This window comes from Loxodonta africana, chromosome 2, assembly GCF_030014295.1.
Source record: "Loxodonta africana isolate mLoxAfr1 chromosome 2, mLoxAfr1.hap2, whole genome shotgun sequence".
NCBI classification, from domain to species: domain Eukaryota; kingdom Metazoa; phylum Chordata; class Mammalia; order Proboscidea; family Elephantidae; genus Loxodonta; species Loxodonta africana.
The window spans coordinates 116,950,145-116,973,052 of NC_087343.1; the positions used below are offsets into that span (position 1 = coordinate 116,950,145).

At 38.6% G+C, this 22,908-nt stretch overlaps 1 protein-coding gene across 1 annotated transcript in view; it reads right to left on the reverse strand.

Annotated features, from left to right (window-relative positions):
* Window positions 1–22,908, reverse strand: part of FBXL17 (F-box and leucine rich repeat protein 17) — a 601,730-nt gene that overhangs the window by 404,957 nt on the left and 173,865 nt on the right. The window contains exon 5 of the mRNA XM_064274712.1: window positions 22,522–22,629. Within this exon, the coding sequence (XP_064130782.1) occupies window positions 22,522–22,629 (108 nt within the window). The remainder of the gene's footprint in view (window positions 1–22,521; window positions 22,630–22,908) is intronic.

Here is a 22,908-nt window from a genome sequence, read left to right on the forward strand (position 1 = left end):
AAACACGGATTATATGGTAGCCTACAGGAAATCAAGCTAAAGTACCAGACCTGCCTTGGTATACTACAGAAGAAGGTATCCAAAGGCTTAGGTAAATTGGCATGTTAGAGTGGATTTTTCAGGTTAGACCCACAGAGCCACCCATGGAGTACCCAGAGGACACACCTTTTATCACAACAGTGAGGGACAAACTTGTGAAGAGAGCCCAGCACCCTTGAAGACTACTGTGGTTGTTATTTTATGTAAGTCAGATTTGACAGTAGGAACTGCCCTACTACACCAAACTACAATGGAGCTGATTGGATCCCATGATGGTAGGGGCCAAGTAGCAGCATTCAATTGACAAGGAAAAGATGGGCATGGTTACCATAACGCACAGCAGAGTCAAAGCAGTAATCAGAATAGTCTGACTCATGTGGACTTATGGTGTTGGCTACTTAGTCATGGTGTCCCTAGGAGTGAAACAGATAGGAAATCTATTAATATTCACTTGATTGATACAAGCAGAAGAATTCTAGGTCAAGTAAACAGCAGCCTAACACAAATTGCCAGAATAGAAAGTCACGACCCCTCAATTAATTCCCAGTCTTAAGCCAGTTTACAGATCCACAACCCATTGAATGAAGGGGGGGTCAGTCCCCCTGAGGAATGACCCCCACTACACTGCCAAAAATCTATATTGGTAATCCTTGTCCAAGTCTTCCCCAAAGGGATCTACGGCCTTTCTGGAGAATGACTATTCATTGGAGAGAAGGATAGTCTGTTCAGAGATTATGCATACTGGCTCTGAACTGACACATAATTCTAGTAGACCCACAATTTCACTGTGGCCCACCAGTCAGAGTGGTGGCATATGGAGGTCAGGTTATATGGAGTCCTAGTTTAGGATCATGCCACAATGGGCCCCATAGGTCCTCCAAACTCATCTTGTAGTGATTTCCCCAGTTCCGGAATGCACAATTGGAACAGATATACTCAGTAACTGGCAGAACCGCTATACTGGATCCGTGACAAGGGGAATGAGGGCTATTACCGCAGGAAAAGCCAAGTGGAAGCCACTAGAACTGCCCTTACCTAGGAAAATAGTAATCAAAAGCACTACGGCATTCCTAGAGGGATTGAAAGATGCAGGGGTGCTGATTCCCACCACATCATCATTTCACTCGCCTATTTGGCCTGTGGAAAAAAAAAAATGAGTCTTGGAGAATGACAGTGGATTACTGTGAACTTAACCAGGTGGTGGGAGTCCTGGTGGGGGAGTGGTTAAGAGTTCAGCTACTAACCAAAAGACTGGCATTTAGAATCCACCAGCCACTCCTCGGAAACTATATGGGGCAGTTCTACTCAGTCAGAATCAACTTGATGGCAACGGGTTTAGGTTTTTGTTTTGTTTAACTAGGTGATGACTCCAATTGAAGCTGCTATTCTAGATGTGGTCTCACTGCTTGACAAAATTAATACAACTCCTGGTACCTAGTATGCAGCTGTTGATATGGCCAGTGCCTTTTTCTCGATTCTGATACCAAAGGAACACCAGAAACAGTTTGCCTTCAGCTGGCAAGGCCAGCAATACACCTTCACTGTCCTACTTCAGAGCTGTATCAACTCTCCAGCCCTATGTCATAATTCAGTCTGCAGTCTTTCCCTTCCACAAAACACCACACTGGTCCATTACATTGATGACATTATGGTGAATCCACCTAGGAAGGAAGACACATCAATGCGCCAATGACTCTGGACTTATTGGTAGAACATTTGCTTGCTAGAGGGTAGGAAATTAACTTGACAAAATTCAGCTGCCTTCTACCTCAGTGAAATTTCTAGGGATTCTGTAGTGTGGGACATATCAAGATATTCCTTCTAAAGTGAAGAATAAGTTATTGCATCTGGCTCTTCCCTCAACAAAAAAGGAGGCACACCTGATAAGCCTCTTAGGATTTTGGAGGCAACGTATCCCACATTTGAGTGTGTTACTTTGGCCTATTTATCAAGTAACTCGAAAAGCTGCTAGCTTTGAGTGGGGCCCAGAACAAGAGAAGGCTCTCAACAGGTTCAGGTTGTCATGCAAGCTGTTCTGCCACTTGGGCCTTAAGATCCAGCTGATAAAACACTTGGAAGTGTCTGTGGCAGAGAGAGATGCTGCCTGAAGTCTTTGGCAGGCCCCTGTTGGTGAATCACTGCACAGACTCTTAGGATTTTGAAGTAAAGCCCTGACATCCTCTGCAGATAAATACTCTCCTTTTGAGAAAGAGCTTTGGGCTTGTTACTGGGCTTTAGTAGAAACCAAACGCTTAACCAGAGGTCACCAAATCACTATGTGGCCTGAGCTGCCCATCATGAACTAGGTGTTGTCTGTCCCACAGATCCAGAAAGCAAGACGTGCACAGCAGCCTTCCATCATTAAATGGAAGTGGTATATATGAGGTTAGGCTCAAGCAAGACCTAAAGGCACAAATAAGTTGCATGAGAAAATGGCCCAAATACCCAGGATTTCCACTCCTGTCACATTATCTTCCATCTCCCAGTCTGCACCTATGGACTCATGAGGAGTTTCTTATGATTAGTTGACTGAAGAAGAGAAAACTGATGCTTGGTTTACAAATAGTTCTGCACAACATGCAGACACCACTCAAAAGTGGACAAAGGCAGTACTACATTCCTTTCTGGGACCTCCCTGAAGGACAGTGGTAAAAGAAAATTCTCTCAACGGGCAAAATTCCAAGCAGTGTACCTGGTTGTCCACTTTGCTTAGGAGGAGAAATGGCCAAATGTGCCACTGTATGCTGATTCAAGGGCTGTGTACAATAGTTTGGCTGAATGGTCAGGGACTTGGAAGGAACATGATTAAAAAATTGGGGACAAGGAAATATAGGGAAGAGGTATGTGGGTAGACCTCTCTGAATGTGCCAAAGCAGTGAAGATATGTGTGTCTCACATGAATTCTCACTAAAGTGTGACCTCAGCAGTGGAGGATTTTAACAATCAAGTGGATAGGATGAGGCATTCTGTGGAAATCAGTCATCCTCTTTCCCCAGCCACTCCTGTCATTGCCCAATGGGCTCATGAACAAAGTGGCCATGGTGGCAGGGTTGGAGGTTATCCATGGGCTCAGCAACATGGACTTCCACTCACTAACTCTAATTTGGCTACAGTAACTGCTGAGTGTCCAATCTGCCAGCAGCAAAGACCGACACTGAGTCCCTGCTACGGCACCACTCCTCGAGGTGATCAGCCAGCAACCTGGTAGTAGGTTTATTTCATTGGCCCACTTCCATCATGGAAAGGGCAGCCTTTTGTTCTTACTGGAATAGACACTTACTTTGATTATAGATTTGCCTTCCCCGCACTCAAGGCTTCTGCCAAAACTACCATCTGTGAACTTACAGAATGCCTTATCCATTATCACGTATTTCATAGAATCACCTCAGATCAATGGACTCACCTCACAGTATATGAAGTGCAGCAATGGGCCCATATTCATGAAATTCATGGGTTGTACCATACTCCTCATCATCCTGAAGCAGATGGTTTAACAGAATGATGGAATGGCCTTCTTAAGACACAACTACGGTGTCAGTTAGGTGTTCTCCAGGAGGCTGTAAATGCTCTAAACCACATCCAGTATATGGTGCTGTTTCTCCCACAGCCAGGATTCATGGGTCCAGGAATCAAGAAGCGGAAATGAGAGTGGCACCCCTCACCATTACTCCCAGTGACCCACTCAGAAGATTTTTGCTTCCTGTCCCCATGACCCTATGCTCTGCGGGTCTAGGGGTCTTAGTTCTAAAGGAATGAATGTTCCCACCAGTACACATAACACTGATTCCACTTAACTGGAAGTTAAGAATGCCACTCGACCATTTTGGGCTCCTCATACATCTGGCTAAACAAGTGAAGGAGGGAGTTACTCTATTGGCTGGTGTGATTGATTCTGATTACCAAGAGGAAATCAGATTGATATTACAAAATGATACTACCTATTACATAATGGAGGTAAAGAAGAGTATCTCTGGAATACAGCATATCCCTTAGGTCATCTCTTAGTACTATCATGCCCTGTGATTAAGTCTATGAAAAACTACACCAACCCAATTCTGTCACGACTACTAATGGCCCAAACCCTTCAGAAACGAAGCTTTGGCTCACCACACTAGGGAAAGAACCACAACCAGCTGAGGTACTTGCTGAAGGCAAAGGTAATACAGAATAGCTGATGGAAGAAAAAAGTAGTTCTAAATACCAGTTGCTACCATGTACTCAGTTACACAATGAGAACTGTAATTGCTATGAGTATTACTTCCTTGTATGTGCTCATTTTTTTCTATTTACTTATAAAATATAAGATGTAAACAGGGCTAGTACATTTTCAGTTGTATGCATGTTAAATTGTATCAAGTTTGACACAAGTATGACTTTGTAATTGTGTTTATTTAGAGACTGTATGGTTTAAGGATATACGTACAGGTGCTAAATCAACATGGGCGGACAGTGATGGTTGTGTCTCAACATGGCTAGGCCATGATTCTCAGTGTTTGGCAGTTATGTAATGATGTAGCTTTGTAGTTATGTAATCATGTAACTTGGCAGTTATGTAATGATGTAGTTATCCTCCATTTTGTGATATAATGTAACTACCTCCATGACGTGACCTGATCTGATTAGCCCATCAGTTGTTACGGGATTTTCCTCAGGGGTGTGGCATATATCCAATATATATGGACACTCTGGCAATGTTTGTTGGCTTTTGCTCGCTTTGGATTCTGCACCTGGCTCATCATCATCAGACCTCTGGTTCTTGGGACTTGAGCCAGTGGCCTGCTGTACTGCTTGCTAATCTTGGGATTCGCTGGCCTCCACAACCTGTGAGCCATCAGGCTGCCACCTGACCTTCCAGTCTTGGCTATGGAAGTCAGGAGAAGCCTCCAGCCAGACACCTGACCCACAGACATGGGAACTGGCAGCTTCTACAACTATGTGAGCCATTTCTTTGAGATAATTCTCTCTCTCTCTCTCTCTCTATGTATATATACATAAAACCTGTTGCTGTCAAGTTGATTCCGACTCATAGCGACCCTACAGGACAGACAGCTGCCCTACAGAGTTCCCAAAGAGCACCTGATGGATTCAAACTGCTGACCTTTTGGTTAGCAGCCATAGCACTTAACCCTTATGCCACCGGTGTTTCCTCTATATATGTGTGTGCGTATATATACATAGATAGATACATACATATATATGTGTGTGTATATATAGGTACATACATATATATACTAGATAACTACATGTTTGTGTCTTCGTTATCTCTATACATGCATACATATACATAATATACTTGTATACATACACATATACATACACATATACATATATGTGTCTGTCTGAGTTAGCTAGTGCTGCTATAACAGAAATACCAGAAGTAGATGGCTTTGACAAAAAGAATTTTATTCTCTCATAGTCTAGGAGGCTAGAAGTTCAAATTCAGGATGCCTGCTCTGAGGGAAGGCTTTCTCTCTCTGTTGGCTCTCCGGGAAGGTCCTTGTCAAAAATCTTCCCGTGGTTTAGGAGCTTCTCAGGGCAGGAACCTTGGGTCCAAAAACACGCTCTGCTTCTGACACTACCTTCTTGGTGGTATGAGGTCCCCTGTCTCTCTGTTCACTTCTCTCTTTTATATCTCAAGAGATATTGACTTAAGACACAATCGAATCTTGTAGATTGAGTCCTGCCTCATTAAAATAACTGTCTCTAATCCTGCCTCATTAACATCATAGAGGTAGGATTCACACTGCATAGGAAAATCACATTAGATAAAAAAAATGGTGGACAATCACAATACTAGGAATAATGGACTAGCCAAAATGACACACATTTTGGGGGGACACAGTTCAATCCATAACAGTGTGTGTGTGTGTATGTGCGTGTGTGTGTGTGTATATGTGTGTATGTATATATATATATATATATATATATATATGGAAACCCTGGTGGCATAGCGGTTAAGTTCTAAGGCTGCTAACCAAAAGGCCGGAAGTTTGAATCCATCAAGTGCTCCTTGGAAACTCTATGGGGCAGTTCTACTCTGTCCTACAGGGTCATTAAGAGATAGCAGCGGGTTTTTTATATATAAACATATGTGTGCATGCACACACACACACACACACAGAGGTTGCCCTGGTTTGCTTCTCTAGAGAATCCAGCCTAAAGCAGTGGCTGATAAGACTTACTCAGATGAGGTGAATATAATGCTTAAATAAGACAACTGAATTAATTAAAAATAAAATACTGTTAAATACTATATAAATGTTCAAAACAATTAAGTGAATATAACTGTCAATCTTTTTAATAAATGGAATTTATTTTAAAATTGATTTCATCCTATTTATCTGTATAACTGCCAATAAACATTTATTTTGAATTAATAAATAAGATCTCCTTAAATTTTTTTCTTGGTAGTTTCCTCACTAAGTTAAATTACAGTAAGCCTCAAATTCAGGTTTCTCTAACTCAGGCAGCATTAAAATTTCCATTACAAAACAGTGTGAATGAATTTGAAAGTATTAAAATAGAATGAAAGCACCATTTCATAACATCCTTCTTGGATAAAGAATGACCTCAAGTGTTAGAAGACATCAGATAAATTGACACTCTTTTTTTTTTTTTTTAATAATTTTTATTGTGCTTTAAGTGAAAGTTACAAACCAAGTCAGTCTGTCATATATAAGCTTATATACACCTTACTGCATACTCCCATTTACTCTCCCCCTAATGACACTCTTTTTTTACACAAGTATATGCAACAAAAAAACACACTTTATACCTAGAAGTGGAACTGCTAGGTAATATGGTAGTTCTATTTTTTTTTTTTTTAGTTTTTTGAAGAATTGTCACATTGTTTTCCACAAAGGCTGTACTATCTTGCATTTCTACCAGCAACAGGTAGGGGTTCCAATTTCCCCACATCCTCACCAACATTTGTTATTTTCATGTTTTTTTTTTTAAATCTTACCCATCGTAGTGGGATTAAAATGGTATCTCATTGTGGTTTTGATTTGTATCTCTCTGATGGCTAATAACAACAGCAAGCATCTTTTCATGTATTTGGTGACCATTTGAATGTCCTCTTTGGTCAAGTGTCTATTCAAGTCTCTAGGTATATACTCAAAAGACTTGACAGCAGAGACTGAAACAGAGGCTTGTATACCAATATTCATTGCAGCACTATTCACAATAGTCAAAAGGTAAAAACCTAAATGCCTATCAACAGGAGAATGGATAAACAAAAAGTACATACATACAATGGAATACTACTCAGTCGGTAGGAGAAAAGTTTTGATACATGCTACAATAAGGATGGACTGGAAGACATTATGCTGAGTGAAATAAGCCAATCACAAAAGAACAAATATTATATGACCTCACTTATATAAAAAAGTAAGAAAAGGCAAATGCATAGATACCAAAGTTTATTCGTGGTTACCAAGAGCAGGAGGGAGGGAAAAAGGGAGGGCAATGATGATGGAAACATTGCGTTGATTAATGGCAGGTTTTCACAGCTTATTATCGTAATTGCTGTCAGTAAGTTGTACACCTGTAAAAAGTTGAACTGGCAAAAGCTGTATGATATATATTGCCATGGATTGAATTCTGTCCACCCAAAATACGTATTAACTTGATTGGGCCATGATTCTCAGTGGTTTGGAAGTTAAGTAATGATGTAATCTGGCAGTTATGTAATGATATAATCATCCCCATGATATGATCTGACGTGGTCAGCCAGTTGTAAGGGGTTTAGAGTGGGATATAACACCCTTATTTAGGTCACAGCATTGATCTGATGTAAGAGGAGATTCCCTGGGGTATGGCCTGCAATACATTTTATCTTACAAGAGATAAAAGGAGAGAGAAGCAAGCAGAGAGTGACAGACCTCCTAGCACCAAGAAAGAAGAGCTGGTAGAGGAGTGCATCATTTGGACCAGGGGTCCATGCATTAAGAACCTCATAGACCCAGGGGAAAATTGATGCCAAGACCGATGGAGATCTCCAAGGAACACCAGGCCCACAGGTGTTGAAAGGAGACCTTCTTCCCCCAGAGCCAACAGAAAGTCTTCCACTAGAGCTGGTGCCCAGAATTCTGACTTTTAGCCTGTAAGAGAATAAATTTCTGTTTGTTAAAGCCATCCACTTGTGATATTTCTGTTTTAGCATCACTATATAACTAAGAAAGATATACTTACAACAACAATTTAAAAAAAAAAAAAAGAATAGCTGCTGAGGCTGCTTATGTACAACTAAAGACCTCATAGGATTTAGCTTCTTGGTTTCGAAGTTTAGGGTCATGGTTTCATGAGACATCCCAGTTAATTGGCCTAATAACATTGTCTTAGTTATCCAGTTCTGCTATAACAGAAATACCACAAGTGGATGGCTTTAAAAAACAGAAATTTATTCTCTCACAGCTTAGGCTAGAAGTTCCAATTCAGGGCGCCAGCGCCAGGAGAAGGCTTTCTCTCTCTCTCTCTCTTTGTTGACTCTGGGGGAAAGTTCTTGACAACAATCTTTCCCTGGTCTAGGAACTTTCCAGTATAGAGACCCCAGGTCCAAAGGATATGCACACCTGGCTCTGCTTTCTTGGTGGCATGGGGTCCCCCTGTCTCTCTACTCACTTTTTTATATCTCAAAAGAGATTGGCTTAAGAGGCAACCTAATCTTGAGATTGTGTCCTGTCCCATTAACATAGCTGCTGCTAATCCCACCTCATTCACATCATAAACCCAATAACGCATATGATTTACAACACATAGAAAATCACATCAGATGACAAAATGGTGGACAATCAAACAATACTGGGGATCATGGCCTAACCAAGTTGGTACATATTTCGTCAATCCATGATAAACATGTTTAGGGCTTCTGTTTGACCTCCTAGTTCAATGCATAGTACCTGGGGTCATAAAAGCTTATAAACTGTTATCCAAGGCACAACAATTGGTCTCTATTCACCAGAAACAACAGTGGAAGGAGGAGAGTTAGGAATGGGAGAAGGATATGGAATGCCGGAAACTTTGATGGCATAGTGGTTAAGAGCTATGGCTGCTAACCAAAAGGTCAGCAGTTCAAATCTACCAGGTGCTCCTTGGAAACTGTATGGGACAGTTCTAATCTGTCCTATAGGGTTGCTACGAGTCAGAATCGACTTTACGGCATTGGGTATAGAATGTGTGCCTAATTGCTTCCATGAACAATTGCCTCCTTTGTCATGAGACCAGGCGAAATGGTGCCTGGCTACTATTACTAAACATTTTGACCAAAGATTCCACAGAAGAATATTGATCAAAAGAGGAAAATGTAGCACAGAATTTCAAAATCTCATGGAATTCAGACTTCCTGGAGCCAAGATGGTTAGATGAACCCCTGAAACTACTGCTCCGAGATAATCTTTAAACCTTAAACTAAAAATATCTCATGAAGTCTTCTTAAAACCAAGCAACAGTTTAGCTTAACTAGTAAAAATGTCTGTCTTGAGCATTATGCTCTTTAAAGAACTATCTACATGGAAACAGACTGCCAACAACAACTCAAAAGATTAAATAGGAACATTAGAAGGCAGTGAATTTATGTTAATGGGAGAGGAACAACTCGGAAAAGGAGGGTAAGAATGGTTACACAATTCGAAGAATGTATTCAGTGTACTGAATTGTAGAAACTGTTGGATTGGTGTATGCTTTGCTGTGCATGTTCATAACAGCAGCAAAAAATAAAAAATCATAAATACCAAATTGTGTGATAAAATATAAGGAGTGAACTCAGGATAATATAAGCAAAGTTAGATAATATTTAAAACACAAAACAAAGATCTAAGAAAGGGCTTTTCAAAAAAGATTCTCAGCTGTCTTCATTTTATATTTATATATTTATATTACAGCCTGAAGCAACTAGTTTGTCCAAGGATAGGTGCCACAAAGAAACTCATTTGTTCATTTTATTTGCTACGACTTTTACGAACTGAGTCATTTGAAAGATGAATTCATTTATTTTATTAGTGTCACACTGATACTTCCTGTTGCAGTTGTTGAAGTGAAAATGCAGCACAAATATACAAGTAGAGTATGAGTAATAAATAGAGTTATAAAATATAAAAAAAGGTAGCCTTGTTGAATAGGTATTACCAACTTAACAAAGTGAGAAAAATAAATGTGATAAATTGCTACAACTTATGTAGACAATGCCTGCACTAACTCAGATAAATAAAAATCAAAGTCACTAATTTGGGCAGTAATAATAAGGCAGAACTGTATATTTCCCTGATGCACTGTATTGCTACTCCTACTAATTTATAAAAATGATTATATTAAAAACATTATGTTAGTTCTTCAGAGTGTGTTAAGATAAACAACAGAATTAACCCTTAAGGGGTCAGCCAAGAAAGGAAAAAAATAGTAACGAAGAACAGACAAACACAGTTACTCATCTTTACATCTGGCATTGGCACTCAGGCAGAGAAAAAGTTCACAAAAATTTTAAGACTTATTTTCATGCAAATTTTTTTACATTTTTATTCTGAAGAAAGAATGAGTCGATCTAGACTTAAGAGCTATGAAGGGCTTTTGTACATGGTGATGAATATCTTTGTTACTGCTTTATTTGTTTTTTAAACTCTTCCAACTACTTCCTTAATTATGCACCAAGCATTCTTCCCTGTATCAACCCTAGAAGTGGCTATTACCTATTATTAACCTCATTCCACAGATGAGGAAACTAAGGCACAGACAAGTTACGTGATTTGCCCAAGGTCATACCATTTAGTTTTGACGAAGGCAATAAATGCTGGTTTGCTATCCATTTTAAACTTCTAAGTCCTAGACAATTTTCTATATTGTGAACGCTCAATTTTTGGCTCAACTCTTAGCTGCTGAAAGGCTAAAAGGAACCAAAAGCATGGTCATCCAACAAACACTTCTTCGTAATATCCACTAGGAAGTTTTCACTAGAGAATATTTCAGAGCTTAGTGAATTTAAAAATATGTATTTTCTACATCTCAGATTATCACACAAGCACCTGTAAATAATCAGAAACTAATGAAGTGATAATCTATGACTAAACAGCAATATAGTAGAGTGTTCTTTCTTTAGAATAAGGCATTCTAAACTGGTCAGTTGTTTAGAAATCTGAAAGGCAAGAAAGTTCATCTTCCATTTCTAGTCTCTGAATAAATAAGAAAAGGAAGATGTAAATTGAGTTAGCTGCATGAATGAACATTCTTTCAGTTATTTATGTTAAACTGACTGAAAAAAATCAATTTTCTTTTCCTTTAAAAAATCTTTCATATTTTTCAACCATAAACACTTTTAAAATATAGGCTTTTTAAAAAAGTTCTTTAAATGTGATTAAGGCCCATGAATATATCAGAATTTTGGGCATCTTGTTTAGCTGTCTAGTACCTTCCTAAAGAATTCTGTTTAAAACACACATACACACACATAAAAAATAAAAAAGCCCTAAACCAAACCCAACAAATCCCAAGATTTTGGTTACTATTTATAAACTAAATAACTGAAGCATCAGACAGATCTAATGTAGCCCCAAAATTAATATTAACATTTATATAAGCACAACTTTGAATTATATAAACACTAAAAAGGAAATATATCTACCTGTAAGTTATGACAAATGTGAATTTTTCATACAGCTTTTAATAAAGATGAACTTTCAGTCAAAAATTCTTTACTGGCTTCCATAATAGTGATTTAAAATAAGGCCTTTCTGAATATTGACTGAAATAATTTGAACTTACCAGATATGCGTCAATTTACAATGGATTCATGACATTAAATTCAGGAAGCTAGAGTATTTCTGAGGCATGCATATCAACTACATGTAAAAATAACTTTGATTTTTCCCTTAAACGTTTATTATTATTATGGAAATTTCCAAATATAACAAAAGTAATGAGAACAGTATAATGAACCCCCATATGTTATTGTCCAGCTCAATTACCTGTTATTTTGCCATTTTTCTTTACTTTATTGGCCCACCTACATTTTCTTTTTCTTTCCCCCTTTGAGATATTTTAAATCAAACCCCTAATATCACATCATTTCAATGGTAAACACTCAACTGTGCATCCCTAACTAATACTTTTTAAAATATAACATGTCACTATCACTCCCAAACTCTGATGGCACAGTGGTTAAAGTGTTCGGCTGCTACCAAAAGGTCAGCAGTTTGAACTAAACAGCCACTCCATGGGAGAAAGATGTGGCAGTCAGCTTCTGTAAAGATGTCCAACCTTGGAAACCCTATGGGGCAGTTCTATTCTGTCCTACAGGGTTGCTACGAGTCGCAATTGACTTTATGGCAGTGGGTTTGGTTTTTCATTTTTGTTTTTTCTGCTATCATTCCTGACAAAATGAACAATTCCTTAATATCCAATGACCAGTTTATATTCAAATTTACACAAAAGTTTCAAAGATATATTTCTAATGTTGCTTTGTTTCAATTAGTATCCAAGCAAAGTCCCCCCAGTGCGTTTGGTTACTATATCTGGAATCTTTATCTTAGTTATCTAGTGCTGCTATAACAGAAATACCACAAGTAGACGGCTTTGGCAAACAGAAGTTTATTCACTCACACTTTAGTAGACTAGAAGCCTTAATTCAGGGCATCAGCTCCAGGGAACGCTTTCTCTCTCTGTTGGCTCTGGGGGAAGGTCCTTGTCATCAATCTTCCCCTGGTCTAGGAGCTTCTCAGTGCCCGGAACTGAGGTCCAAATGACACACAGTGTTGCCGGCACTTCTTTCTTGGTGGCATGAGATTCTTCCATCTCTCTGCTCATTTCTCTCTTATATATCTCAAAAGAAATTGACTTAAGACACAACCTAATCTGTACATTGAGTCCTGCCTCAGTAACATAACTGCCTATGATCCTGCCTCATTAACATCAGAGAGATAGGATTTACAACACATAGGAAAATCACATCAGTTGACAAAATGATGGACAATCACACAATGCTGGGAATCTTGGCCTAGCCAAGTTGACACACATTTCAGGTGGACACAATTCAATCTGTAACAGTCTTTTATGTATTAAGGTGTCCACTGTTTTCTTACGACATTTGTTCAGTACGGAAACTGGGTCATTTGGCCTGCATACAGCCCCACATTATAGATTTATCTGATTGTAGATTAACTGCAATGTCATTAATTTGTTGGGCTAACCCTATTATTTCCTAATAGGTAATTAAATCGAGAGGCAAAATTAGATTCAGACTCCATTTTAGGGAAAGAATATTACGTAGGATCACTATGAGCCAGCATTGACTGGACAGCACCCCTAATAACAACAACTATACAAAGGTGCCAGGTACCTTCTATTGCATCACCTCATGCATACATAATGTTTGACTGTCTCACTTTTATTGAGATTAAGAATGATCAGTCAGTTAAATGGTATCAGCTTCTTCCCACCATTATAAAATTCCTTTATGGGAATATTGGTTCATATTAATAGTCTGAGCATTAATTAATAATGATTGCCTACGTCCATTGTTTCTACAGTAACTACAAAATTGTGATTTTATAATTCTTTCACTCCTCTTCCATTTATTAACTACAATTGTTCTGAACAGAATTTTCCCTTATCAATTATGTGATTACTTTTGTATATAGTTCATTAAAAAAAAGATGTATGATTGCCATATTGTTTATTAATTTTCAGAGTGTGAGTTCCTGTCCTACTAAGCTTCAAAGGTGACCAATGAGTTTGTTTTCTAAAAAGCAACTTTACTGAGGTAAAACTGCATACCAAAAACTGCATTTATATAAAGCGTACAATTTCATAAGTTTTGGCATATGCATCCATCCATAAAACCCTCACCATAATCAACAAAATGAACATATACATCCTCCCTGAAATTTTCCCCCTGCTATTTTGAAATAACCTCTCCTTTTACTGTCGCCCATCCCAGTTCCCAGGCAACCGCTGGTCTGCTTTCTGTCACTATACAATCATTGGCATGTCCTAGAATTTTACAGGAATAGAACCATACTGTATGTACTCTTTTTTTGTCTGACTTTTTATATTCAGGATAATTATTTTGAAATTCATCCATGTTGCAGCATGTATCAATTGTTCATTCCTTTCAAATTCTGCGTCATTTCCCATTGTATAAATATACCACAGATTGTTCATATATACACCTGTTGACAGGCATTTGGGTTGCTTCTAGTTTGGGGCTATTACAAATAAAGCTGCTATGAGGATCCATGTGTAAGACTTTGTATAGGCATGTGCTATCATTTCTCTTGGGTAAATATCTAGTTGTAGAATGGCTGGACCATACAGTAGGTATACCTTTAGCTTTTTTAGAAATTCATAAACTGTTTCCCAAAGTGATTGGATCATTTCACTTTCCCATCAGCAAGGTATGAGGGTTCCAGCTTCTCCACATCCTTGCCAATACTTGATGTGACCAGTATTTTTAATTTAGTCAATCTATTTTTTTTTAATAAATACATAGTGATATTTAACTGTAATTTTAATTTGCATGTCCTGAATCTCTAATGCTATGAACATTTTTTATAAGCCTGCCCTCCATATATTTTCTTTGGTGAGTGTTTGTTCATAACTTTTGCCCATTCTTCATTGGGTTTCTTTTGTTTTCTTAATACTGAGTTTTGAGAGTTTTTTATGTATTGTAGCTATAAGCACTTTATCAGGTATATGATTAGCAAATATCCTTCCCAGTCTGTGGTTTGTTATTCCTTTAACGATGTATATCAAAGACCATGAGATTTTATTTTGATTAATTTATTAATTTTTTGTTGATATATTAATTTGGATCATGCTTTTGGTGTCATATCCAAGAAATCTTTGCCCAACACAAAGTTATAAAAGTTTTCCCCTATATCTTTTATTCTAGGATGTTTTTGACAAAAAAAAAAAAAATTACACAGCATAAAATTCATCTTTTCAAAGTGTACAGTTCAGTGGTTTTTAGTATATTCACAGAGTTGTGCAACCACTACCAATATCTAATTTCCAAGACATTTTTATCACCCCCAAAAGAAACCTGGCGTGCATTACTAGTCATTCCCTATTCCCTCCTCCCCCCCTCCCCTAGCCTCTGACAACCACTAATCTACTTTCTCTCTCTATTGGCTTGCCTATCCTGGACATTTCATATAAAAGGAGTCACACAAAAATGACTTTTTGTGTTTAGCTTCTTTCATGTATTCTTTCACAATATTCAATTGTATATATACACCACATTTTGTTTATTAGTCGATGGACATTTGGGTTGTTTCTACCTTTTTGGCTATTACGAATAATACTGCTGTGAATAATCTTGTACAAGTTTTTATGTAAACCTAAGTTTTGAATTTTTGGGTATACCTAGGAGCGGAATTGCCTGATCATATGATAATTGTCTTAGGGTTCTCTAGAAAAACTGAACCAGTAAAATAGATACAGACATTTCATGTTCAATTTATCATGACTTAGGCCACAGTAGGAGCCACTTCACATTAGCTTTCATGTCATTTCACATGTTCCCACTAGTCCCTCTAGGGACAAAGATATTAAGGCACGATCTTCTAGACCAAAACCAAATTAAACCAAACCCACTGCAGTAGAGTCGATTCTGACTCTTAGTGACCCTATAGGAGTATTCCCCAAAGGGTTTCCAAGGCTATAAATCCTTACAGAAGCAGGCTGACACATCTTTCTCCCACGGAGTGGCTGGTGAGTTCCATCCAAGGACTTTTTGGTTGGCAGCTGAATTAACTTTGGTGCCACCAAGTCTCCTATAGTCTAGACAAAAAAAATAATAATAACCCAAACACACTGCCGTCCAGTTAATTCTGACTCATAGCAATCCTACAGGACAACGTAATACTGCCCCAAGGGGTTTCCAAGGAGTGACTGGTGGATTTAAAATGCCAACATTTTGGTTAGCAGCTGCACTCTTAACCACTGTGTCACCAGTGCTCCACAGTCTAGACACTAGGGGTTAACTGTATAAACAGGTACACTGTAATAAATACACCTGTGTTGGAGAAGGCCCAAGTCTGTCACTTACAACAATTTACTCACAGTCTTAACTGTTAAATGGAGGCCTCAGAAGTTTTATCCTGGCTTCCCAAATACTGATCTCTAAGTATGCAACAACAGTTCCGTAAATTGGACTTTATCTCCTCAATCTGTGTGTTCTCAGCCTTGACTATTTCTGAACTCTCATTTACATAGTCATAGCAGCTTAGAAAGAAGGCCTCCTACCCCAATATTGTCTGATATTTAGAAGAATCTCTCTGAAGTCTAAGGATGTGTCATCAAAGTAAATGAGAGTCCAGATACAATCAAGATTGAGAACACCAAAATAAAACTAAATCCAAGGGATCATAGTAACAGGATATCAATATTCTTCCATTTATTCCCAACCCTCTACTTGTCCTTAGTTTAATAATGTAAGGCTTAACAAATCCCAATTTTTCTTTCTAACTTGCTAAAGGTGACTTTTCTTAGTTTAAATCAGAGTTCCTCACATTCCCTTCCAGGCCAACGATTACTGAATTCATAGACTCTTCTAGGGGAAAGCAACCCTAGACATAGATCATCTATTCCAAGCACATAATTTAATGGAGTTTAATGGATAGGAAAAATAAAGCACAGAGAATTTGCCTCTACTAGCAAGCTTAGACCCTGTGACCCTGTTGGTATCTGAATACCCTGAATACCGGTAGCATTGCTTCCAGCATCACTGAAACATGCAAGCCCCCACAGTTTGACAAACTGATAGACGCATGGGGGAAGCTATGCCACCAGTATGTAGATACCAACAAGGTCACCTATGGAAAAGAGGTTTCAGCTGAGCTTCAAGACTAAGACAGACTAGGAAGAAAGACCTAGCAGTCTACTTCTGAAAATAATTAGCCAGTGAAAACCTTACGAATAACAGCGGAACACTGTCTGATATAGTTCCAGAAGATGAGCCCTCCAGGTTGGATGGCACTCAAAAGACGACTGGGGAGGAGCTGCCTCCTCAAAGTAGAGTCAACCTTAAGGACACGGATGGAGTAAAGCTTTTGGGACCTTCATTTTCTGATGTGACATGTCTCAAAATGAGAAGAAACAGCTGCAATCATCCATTAATAATTAGAACCTGTAATGTATGAAGTATGAATCTAGGAAAATTGGAAATTGTCAAAATAAAATGGAACACAAAAACATTGATATCCTAGGCATTAGTGAGCTGAAATGGACTGTTATTGGCCATTTTGAATTGGACAATCATATGGTCTACTATACCAAGAATGACAACTTGAAGAGGAATGGTGTCACATTCCTCGTCAAAGAGAACATTTCAAGATCTATGCTGAAGTACAACGCTGTCAGTGATAGAATAATATCCACACGCCTACAAGAATGCCTGATTCATACGATTATTATCCAAATTTATGCATCAACCACTAAGGCCAAAGATGAAGAAACTGAAGATATTTACCAGTTTCTGCAGTCTGAAATTGATCAAACATGCAACCAGGATGCATTGATAATTACTGGTGATTGGAATGCAAAAGCTGGAAACAAAGAAGAAGAATTGGCAGTTGGAAAATATGGCCTTGGTGATAGAAATGATGCCAGCAATCATATGATAGAATTTTGCAAGACCAATGACTTCTACATTGCAAATACCTTTTTTCACCAACATAAACAGCAACTATACACCTGGACCTCACCAAATGAAATACACAGAAATCAAATCGATTATATCCGTAGAAAGAGACAATGGAAAAGAGTAAGTCCAGGGGCCGACTGTGGAACAGACCATCAATTGCTCATACGAAAGTTCAAGTTGAAACTGAAGAAAATTAAAACAAGTTAACAAGAGCCAAAATAAGACAGTAAGTATATCCCGCTTGAATTTAGAGATCATCTCCAGAACAGATTTGACTTGTTCAACACTGATGACCTAAGACCAGATGGTTGTGGAATGACATGAGGGACATCATACATGAAGAAAGCAAGAGGTCATTAAAAAGAAAAGAAAGAAAGAAAAGACCAAAATGGATGTCAGACGAGACTCTGAAGCTTGCTCCTGAACACCAAGTAAGTAAATGGAAGATATCATGAAGTAAAAGATTTCAAAAACAGAAGATTTCAAAGGGCAGCTCGAGAAGACAAAGTAAAGTATTATAATGAAATGTGCAAACACCTGGAGTTAGAAAATCAAAAGGGAAGAACAGCCTTGGCATTTCTCAAGCGAAAAGAATTGATGAAAAAATTCAAGCCTCAAGTTGCAATATTGAAGGATTCTACAGGAAAAATGTTAAACGACATGGGAGGCATCAAAAGAAGATTTAAGGAATACACAGAGTCACTGTACCAAAAAGAATTGGTTGACAATCAACCATTTTAGGAGGCAGCATATGATCAAGAACCGATGGTACTGAAGGAAGAAAACCAACCTGCTCTTCAGGCACTGGCAAAAAAACAAGGCTCCAGGAACTGACAGAACACCAACTGACATGTTTCCACAAAGGGACGCAGCACTAGAGGTGCTCAATTGTCTATGCCAAGAAATCTGGTAAGCAGCTAACTAGCCAACTGACTGGAAGAGATCCCTATTTGTACCCTTCCAAAGAAAGGGGATTCAACAGAATGTGGAAATTATCGAACAATATCGTTAATATCACACACAAGTAAAATTTTGCTGAAGATCATTTAAAAGCTGTTGCAGCAGTACATCCACAGGGAACTGAGAGAAAGTCAAGCTGGATTCAGAAGAGGATATGGAATGAGGGATATCATTGCTGATATCAGATAGATCTTGGCTGAATGCAGAAAACACCAGAAAGATATTTATCTGTGTTTTATTGACTACACAAAGGCATTTGACTGTGTGGATCATAATAAATTATGGACAACGTTGCAAAGAATGGGAATTCCAGAACACTTAATTGTGCTCATGAGGAACCTGTACATAGACCAAGAGGCAGTTGTCCAAACAGAACAAGGGTTTAAAGTCAATGGTTTAAAATCAAGAAAGGTGTGCATCAGGGTGGTATCCTTTTACCATACTTATGCAATCTGTATGTTGAGCTAATAATCCAAGAAGATGAACTGCATGAAGAAGAACATGGCATCAGGATTACAGAAAGATTCATTAACAACCTGCATTATACAGAAGACGCAATCTTGCTTAGTGAGAGTGAGCAGGACTGAAAGCACTTACTGATGAGGATCAATGACTACAGCCCTCAGTATGGACTGCAACTCAAGATAAAGAAAACAAAAATCCTCACAACTGGATTAAAAAGCAACATCGTGATAAACAGAAAACATTGACGTTGCCAAGGATTTTGTTTTACTTGGATCCACAATAAACACCCATGGAAACGGCAGTCATGAAATCAAATGACACATTGCATTAGGCAAATCTGCTGCAAAAGACCTCTTTAAAGTGTTAGAAAGCAAAGATAGCACTTTAAGGACTAAGATGCACCTGACCAAAGCCATGTTATTTTCAATCGCAGCTGGGCAATGAATATGGAAAACTAAAGATGAATTGATGTCTTTGAATTGTGATGTTGCCAAGGAATACTGAATATACTACGAACTGCCAGAAGAACAAACAAATCTGTCTTGGAATAAGTACAACCAGAATGCGCCTTAGAACAAGGATGGCTAGGCTTCGTCACACGTACTTTGGTTGTGTTATCAGGAGAGACCAGTCCTGGAGAAAGACTTCATGCTTGGTAAAGTAGAGGGTCAGCAAAAAAGAGAAAGACCCTCAACGAGATGGACTGACACACGGCTGCAACGATGAGGTACAGCATAATATCGACTGTGAGGATGGTGTAGCACTGAGCAGTGTTTCATTCTGTCATACAGAGGATCACTATGAGTCAGAACTGAGTCAATGGCACCTAACAACAACAATGGACTCAAAAAGTAGCCCTGGTGATGGAACAGTTAAGCGCTCAGATGCTAACCGAAAGGTCAGCAGTTTGAACCCACCAGCCACTACATGGAAGAAAAGACCTGGTGATCTGTTCCTGTAAAGATTACAGCCTAAGAAACCCTATAGGGCAGTTCTACTGTATCCTATAGGGTCACTATGAGCCAGAATTGACCCAATGGCACCGAACAACAACAACATGGGCTCAATGCAGAGTCAAGCACCTTATATCTACTACCTTATTTAATACTCTGAAAAATAATTGCCTCATGTAATTAGCGGCAAAGCCAGGACTCAAACTCAAGGTGACTCTAGGAGCTAGGCTCTTAACAAGTGTGCTTCATTGCCATAGTCCTAGGTAACTCATAAACATTTGTTCTTTTCCTAGGGAGGAAAGAAAAACATTATTTCCCACTAAAGCGTACGCCCAAGGAGACTTGAGATCTTGCCTGTTTTGTTCTGCACCGTGCTGTTGTCTTAGTTATCTGGTGTTGCTGTGACAGAAATACCGCAAGTGGGTGGCTTTAACAAACAGAAATTTATTTTCTCACAGTTTAGGAGGTTAGAAGTCCAAATTCAGGGTGCTGGCTTAGAGGAAGGCTTTCTCTTTCTATGGGATCTGGAGGAAAGTTCCTTGTCTCTTTTAAGCACCTAATCCTTGGCAATTGCGGTGATCTTCATGTGGCATAGGATTTACCTTCCCCCACCTCAGCTTGCTCACTTACTCTGTTCTTTTATATCTCAAAAGAGATTTAAGACATACCTACTCTAATACTCTCATTAATGTAACAAAAAAATCCCATTTCCAAATGGGATTATAACCACAGATTTAGGGGTTAGGATTCACAACACATATTTTATGGGGACACAATTCAATCCATAACAGCTGCTAACACAGCACTTGTTCAATAGTTGAAATATGAAGGAAGGTTGAATAAAAAGATTACTCAGCTATTAAGTGGCTAAGGCACAACTCACACCCATTCTACTAAGTACTACATGATACAGTTAAAATCTATGCACTGATAAATTTCTGGTAATACACATGTAAATTTTATAGTAGCCATTTTTTATATTGCCCCAGTGCCCCAGTGCCGTCATTATATGCATGTAAAAATTAAAACAATGTAAAAATTAGCTCCTGATTATTTTAGAGCTCTGGAAAGCAGCACACATGACACATGAATGAGAGACTACAAAGAAATTTGCATTTTTATCCTTGCTAAAATACAAGATTTCCTATATTTGCTGTATAAGTCAACTATTCAAGCTATAAGGTTAATTTTTTATATAAATTTACTTCTCTTTTTACCTTATATATTCAGAGTAATCAAATACACTGAACATATTCACTTCTTAAAAGCCAGATGCTCATAGGACCTTGTGATATATGAGCAGCAAAATCAAAATGTCTTCAAGGGTAAGATAGTGCACAATACTGGGAAGGCAGCACTACTTGTCCAAGGCAAGGTCATGGAAGCTCCATAGACACATCCAAACTCCCTGAGGGACCGAATTACAGGGCTGAGAGCTGTGGGGACCACAGTCTCAGGGAACATCTAGCTCAACTGGCACAGCATAGTTTATAAAGAAAATGTTCTACATTCTACTTTGGTGTGTAGCGTTTGGAGTCTTAAAAGCCTGTGAGTGGCAATCTAAGATAATCCACTGGCATCACCTTATCTGGAGCAAAGAAGAATGAAGAAAACCAAAGACATGAGGGAAAGATTAGTCTAAAGGACTAATGGACCACAACTACCACAGCCTCCACCAGACTGAGCACAACTAGGCTGAGCCCAGCTACCACCACTGACTGATCTGACAGGGATCACAATAGAGGGTCCTGGACAGAGCTGGGGAAAAATGTAGAACAAAATTCTAACTCACACACACACACAAAAAAAAACAGACTCACTGGTCGGAAAGAGACTGGAGAAACCCTGAGAGTATGGCCTCCGATACCCTTATAGCTCAGTAATGAAGTTGCCCCTGAGGTTCACCCTTCAGCCAAAGATTAGACAGGCCAATAAAAGAAAATGAGACTAAATGGTCACACCAGCCCAGAGGCAAGGGTGAGAAGGCAGGAGGCGACAGGAAAGCTGGTAATGGAGAACCGAAGGTTGAGAAAGACAGAGAGTTGACATGTTGTGGGGTTGGCAACCAATGTCACAAAACAATATGTGTATTAATTGTTTAATGAGAAACTAGTTTGCTCTGTAAACTTTCATCTAAAGTACAATAAAAAAAAAATTTAAGTATCTTCTAAATTCAATACATTAAGTTAACATTTAAATCATTTTTGTCACAGACATTAGTTTCTTTGATGCATATACTTTATAGTCGTTAGCAATCAAAAAGCAAAAAAGCTTCTTGTTTAGATGAGTGCCCTGTTTCAGAAAGGATAGGTTTGATATTGCTGCCTAAAACTGATTTAACTCTATCAAATACTAGTATAATTAGTTCTATGATGGTCAGACTAATTCTCATTCAAGTAAATTAAGCAATTTTGGAGCCAACCACCTGGATGATAATGAGAAACACCAAGAAGATTTAGACACAATACCTACCTTGGTTAGGTGGATAACTCCTTTAGAAGTGACTGAACAACCCATGAAGCCAACGTACTGAAGTTCAGGACAGTGCTCAGCAAAGGCTTTCACTGATTGATCTGTCACCTAGGAAACAGACATAAAGAAAGTTACTCAAGGTGACATTCCAGTGAACTCAATGATTTGGCTCCTACAATTTCCCCCTGCCCCACCTTGCATCATTAATATATCCCTTTCCATTGGTTCATTTGAATCAGCATAGAAACATGCTGTAATGTCTCCTGCGTTTAAAAAATATATCCTCCCTTAACCTGTCCACCCATTCCTTTCTATCACCACCATACGTTTTCATACTTCTTTATAGAAAACTTCTCAAAGAAATTCTGATATTTGCTATCTCCATTT